Source organism: Chrysemys picta, chromosome 1 (assembly GCF_011386835.1).
Source record: "Chrysemys picta bellii isolate R12L10 chromosome 1, ASM1138683v2, whole genome shotgun sequence".
Classification (NCBI taxonomy): Eukaryota; Metazoa; Chordata; order Testudines; family Emydidae; genus Chrysemys; species Chrysemys picta.
The window spans coordinates 349,546,267-349,552,266 of record NC_088791.1 but is presented as its reverse complement, the minus strand read 5'-3'; the positions used below and the strand labels follow the sequence as shown (position 1 = coordinate 349,552,266).

Here is a 6,000-nt window from a genome sequence, read left to right as displayed (position 1 = left end):
ATGGGTAATGAGAAAATCCAATTCCAGTATTGAGGATTGTTTTAAAAAGTCTTGGAAGGGCCCACAACGTTCCTGATTTACACCACTATATATGTATTACTAGTGGGTGTCGAGGGAAACTTTTCCTGGGAGCAGGTAATCAATCTCATAGCTGCCTATTACAGGGCTTCTTCCACCTTCCACTGAAGCATCTGGAACTGGCCGCTAGATACTGAGCTAGATGGACTGCAGGTCTGATCCAGTCTGGCAATGCCTATCTTCTTATTGGAGGTGTAAATTCATGACTATGTTTTTGCTGATCTTCCTTGAGCTCCTGGGAGTCTCTAGACTAGCACTCAGAGCAGAAAGATGTCTCATTAAATATCACCTTGTCTCCTGTTCTTTTTCCTTTCAGGAAGGAAGGTCCAAAACTCCTGGAAACTTGCCCTGTACATTATGTCAACAGTCAATGACACCAAACTCAAATACGCAATGTTCCTTCTCACCAGGGTACCTGGGCAGGAAAACATCCATCTCTGGATCTCCATCCCCTTCTGCTTCATTTATGTTTTTTCAATATTGGGAAATTCAACCATTCTGTTCATCATAAAAACAGATCCAAGCCTGCATGAGCCCATGTACATTTTCCTTTCCATGTTGGCTGCCACAGACCTTGGCTTATCGATATCCACCATGCCTACAATACTGGGCATATATTTGTTTAACTCTAGCGAGATCAGCGTCAATGCCTGTTTTGCCCAGCTGTTCTTCATCCACTCATTTGCATTCATTGAATCCTCCATACTCTTGCTGATGGCGTTTGACCGCTTTGTCGCGATCTCTAACCCTCTGAGATATGCTTCCATCTTAACCCTGCCGAGAATAGCCAAGATGGGACTGGTGTGTGTGCTAAGAGGGGTGGCCGTATCATTCCCATTCCCCTTTCTCCTGAAACGGTTCCAATACTGTCGAGCCAATGTCCTTTCCCATTCCTACTGCCTGCACCAGGATGTTATGAAGCTGGCTTGTTCGGATATCACAGTTAACTACATCTATGGCTTGTTTCTTACAGTCTTCACGGTGGGATTGGATTCACTGCTCATTTTCCTCTCTTATGTGATGATCCTCAAAACTGTGCTGAGTGTTGCATCACACACGGAGTGCCTCAGGGCCCTGAACACCTGTGTCTCCCACCTCTGCGCTGTCCTGCTCTTCTACACACCAGATATCGGCTTGTCTTTGATACACAGATTGGGGAAGGGCTCTTCTCCCTTACTACAGATTGTCCTGGGCTACATCTACCTGCTCATCCCACCCCTGATGAACCCAATTGTGTACAGCGTGAAAAGCAAACACCTTCGGGCAAGGATAATCAGAGTGTTCATCAAGTGAAAGATCAGTGCTGGCTCCAGTGCTGCTGACCTGGGAGTTGAAAAACACCAGCCACCTATTCCTTGCTGGACCCTTACATATGAGACAACATGAGCTACTGATCTCCACGCTCTAGAGAGAGGTTCAGACAGTGTTTAAGGGCTGGAACAATGGGAGAGGGGCTGTTGAGGGGGGACAGCTCACTGGGGGATGGAGACCAAGGCAGTCAGCAGCATTTACAATGCTTGTCTACACTACCAAGTTTTGTCGCTGAAACTAATGTCGACATGAAAAAATCGACAAAAGCAAAGTCGCCAAAGCTAGTCTACATTTGCTTCCTCTGTCAACCGATCATGTCCACATTCAGGGCACCATTGACGACAGCGTGAGCAATGCACTGTGAGTATGTATCCCACAGTGCCTGGTGACACCGTTATGACTTTGCACCCCATAATGCTTTATGGAAATATGCTTATCAATGTAAATATGACATAACTGGAATATGTTTTATGCTACATATGCCATGTAACATATCCCTGAAAAGGTTATAATCTACTGAATCTATTCATCCTATTTGTATGCATGTATCATTTTTGTAGTCGAAGTTATGAATATTGGCTGTATACTTGTTTGATTTTAAGTAGCCTTAGTAAGGCATTTGGTCAGTTTCTTATAAAAGGAATTTGCAAGTTAAGTGCCCAGTCAAGAAACACTTAGCAGACAATGACACCTTAGAAAACTCCAATCCACATTGGTATCCTTTGGGGGTGGAGCGGCTATCTCCTGACTTTGAACTTGGGACGGTCAAAGTAGCCTGTGAACAATGGCTGCCACCTGTAAAGTTCTGAGTCATGCATGGTCATGTGACTTGCCCATGTGACTCCAAAACTCCAGCTTGCAGCTGGATTCTGCATTGGAGAGAGGAGTGGGTCTCTAACCACAGTCTATTTAAGCCCCTGGGAGACCCCCTCCATATTCTTTTCAGCTGGCTCAAGAGATAGCCTCTCCACCCCCAAAGGATACCTGAAAGAAACTGGAACAAAGGACAGTAACCACAGGGGTGTGAGTGATTGCTGGACCCAGACTAGAAGGTGGCTAGTCTGTAAAAGGAAGCTTACTGGAACTCCTCTGAGGGTGAGACTTCATCTGTAATCATTTTCTTACTGTACTAGGTTTAGACTTGTGTGTTTTATTTTATTTTGCTTGGTAATTCACTTTGTTCTGTCTGTTATTACTTGGAACCACTTAAATCCTACTTTTTGTATTTAATAAAATCACTTTTTACCTATTAATTAACCCAGAGTATGTATTAATGCCCGGGGGAGCAAACAGCTGTGCATACCTCTCTAGCAGTGTTGTAGAGGGTTAACAATGTATGAGTTTACTATGTATAAGCTTTATACAGGGGAAAACGGATTTATTTGAGGTTTGGACCCCATTGGGAGCTGGGCATCTGAGTGTTGGAGACAGGAACACTTCTTAGGCTGTTTTCAGTTAAGTCTGCAGCTTTTGTGGGATGTTGTTCAGACCTGGGGCTGTGTTCGTAGCAAGCTAGCGTGTCTGGCTCAAACCAGGCAGGGCACTGAAGTCCCAAGGGAAAACAGGCTCAGAGGTAGTCTCAACACATCAGTTGGCAGTCCCCAAGGGAGTTTCTGTGATCCAACCTGTCACAACCATGTGTCGCTAGGTGTTGTGCAAAGGCACAAACGGAGCGTGGCGCATCCTGGGACATGCAAAATGTCCTGTCATGCACTTCTTTGTGTCCCAGCCCTACAATGGTTTCCGGCTTCCTTTCGTGCTGTTTTTCCAAACAGTCTTTGTAGTGTGCACCAACATGTGCACTGAGATAGGATGGATCCCACACTTTTCTCCTATGCGCTGTTAACTTTTGTGAGGACATCGCGTATGGCAGCACAGTTACTCACGAAGTTACTGAAAGAGGACGATTCGTAGGTGCCCGACATTCTGCCTGATATGGACAGCAGCAACTTATCACTGCTTTGTGCATTCACAGAGCAGCTGCACATGGTAGATTGTCGCTTTTGGGCTAGGGAAACAAGCACTGATTGGTGGGATCGCATTGTCAAGGAGGTGTGGGGTGAAGACCAGTAGGTACAGAACTTTAGGATGAGTAAAGCAACCTTCCTGGAGCTATGTGCTGAGCTGGCCCCCAACCTGCGGCACATGGACACCAGAATGAGAGCTGCCCTTTCAGTAGAGAAGTGTGTTGTAATCGCTGTGTGGAAACTGGTGAATCCAGAATGCTACCGGTCAGTTGCAAATCAATTTGGAGAGGGGAAATCCACTGTTGGGGCTGTATTACTCCAAGTGTGCAGGGCAATAAATCGCATCTTGCTACGGAAGACCATGACTCTGGGAAATGGGCATGAAATAGTGGATGGCTTTGCAGAGATGGGTTTCCCTAACTGTGGCGGTGCAATTGATGGCACACACATTCCAATTTTAGCCCCAGACCACCTTGCATCAGAGTACAGCAATAGGAAGGGATACTTCTCCATGGTGTTATAAGTGCTTGTGGATCACTGTGGGCGTTTCACAGACATCAATGCAGGCTGGTCTGGAAAGGTGCATGACACATTCATCTTCAGGAACAGTGGCTTGTACAGAAAGCTGCCGGCGGGGACTTTCCTTCCAGATCACGAGATCACAGTGTGGGATGTGGAAATGCCCATAGTAATCCTGGTAGATCCAGCTTACCCCTTACAGACCTGGCTCATTAAACCTAACACTGGGCACCTGGACAGCAGCAAGGAGCGTTTTAACAACAGGCTGAGCAGGTGCCGTATGGTAGTTGAATGTGCCTTTGGCCGTTTGAAAGCTCGCTGGAGGTGTCTCAATGGCAGGCTAGACCTTACTGAGGATAATATTCCCATGGTCAGCCGCATGCAGAAACCCTTGGAGATCTTCAGTTTGAGAGCCTTCCTCTGGGAGTGAAGAAATGATTCGCTGATACCAGAGGCTCCCACCATCTGCATTCTGTGTGGAAATGCTGCCACAAGTTACGGGACCAAAAACCATTCTTAATTGATCGTAGTAGTGTACCTCTGCATACCGCCCATGCAGTTGTAATATCCATTCCATTAATAGGCAGTAGGTTTAAAACAAATAAGAGGAAGTATTTTTTCACACAATGCACAGTCAACCTGTGGAACTCCCTGCCATAGGATGTTGTGAAGGCCAAGACTATAACACGGTTCAAAAAAGAACTAGATAAATTCATGGAGCATAGGTCCATCAATGGCTATTAGCCAGAATGGGCAGAAATGGTGTCCCTGGCCTCTGTTTGCCAGAAGCTGGGAATGGGCGACAGGGGATTGATCACTTGATGATTACTTGTTCTGTTCATTCCTTCTTGGGGCACCTGGTACTGGCCACTGTCGGAAGACAGGATACTAGGCTAGATGGACCTTTGGTCCAATCCAGCATGGCCATTCTTCTGTTCTTCTGTTCTTATGAGTTCATCTGTCCCTCGATGTGGGAAGGATATGCCACAAGCATGTGTTAACCAAGCTGAGATATTCCCCAAACATTTCACTCAAAGGCACACTGGTTTAGGTGAAGCAAAAAAACAAGTTTATCTACAGAAAGATTTTAGGCAATTATGATACCAAACAGATCAAAGCAGATTATCTAGCAAATCAACAAAAATGCAAACTAAGCCTAAAATACTGGTTAGTATTTAGCGGATGACACCATAATCCCAAACGGACCTACCTAGGCCACCCAAATACAAACAGCAGACACCAGCCAATTTCCCAGTGTCTCAGGCTCACTGCCCCCCTCCCGGTAGAGTATAAACCCAAAATTATACTATCTTGCACTACATAGAGATCTGTACAGTATAAACTCATCACCAGAGTTTGCCCTCCCCTTGATGAGGGAAAGATATTCAACAAGCACCTGTGTTAACCACGCAGAGATTTTTCCCAGACACTTCACTCAAAGGCACACTGGTTTAGAGAAAGAAAAAAACAAGTTTAACTACAAAAAGATAAGTATCAGAGGGGTAGCCGTGTTAGTCTGGATCTGTAAAAAGCAACAGAGGGTTCTGTGGCACCTTTAAGACTAACAGATGTATTGGAGCAATACATTGCTCCAATACATCTGTTAGTCTTAAAGGTGCCACAGGACCCTCTACAAAAAGATAGATTTTAAGTGATTATAAGTGATAGCAAACAGATCAAAGCAGATTAGCTAGCAAATCAACAAAAACACAAACTAAGCCTAAAATGCTGGTTAGTTTGGATATGAATTAACAATTTCTCACCCTGGCTGGTGATACAAGCAGTCCACCAGGTTTCCATATACAGGCTAGAAATGTTTTTAGCCTGGGACAAGCACTTTCCCCAGTTCGGTCTTTCTTCCTCATGTGTTGCCAGGAGTTCTCTTGTGTGGGGAGTGAGGCCACTAAGTGATGTCACACCCCACCTTTTATAGCTTTAACCTCTGGCCTGGAATCCTTTGTTCCATAAACAGTTCCCAGTCCAGTTTGTGGAAAAATACAGGCACCAAAATGGAGTTCAGTATCATGTGGTCTGGTCACATGCCCTTGCATGCCCTTCTGAGTCATAGCAGCCATTACCCATAGGCTGTCTGGAGCGCTCTCAGGAAGGTTCACCAGGTGGGGGA

At 45.5% G+C, this 6,000-nt stretch overlaps 1 protein-coding gene across 1 annotated transcript; it reads left to right on the top strand.

Annotated features, from left to right (window-relative positions):
• Window positions 1-435: 435 nt before the first annotated feature.
• Window positions 436-1,599, top strand: LOC135984199 (olfactory receptor 51G2-like). The gene has a single exon (XM_065598733.1). It carries the CDS (start codon window positions 436-438, stop codon window positions 1,369-1,371), a length of 936 nt encoding a protein of 311 aa, XP_065454805.1. The 3' UTR covers window positions 1,372-1,599.
• Window positions 1,600-6,000: the final 4,401 nt, after the last annotated feature.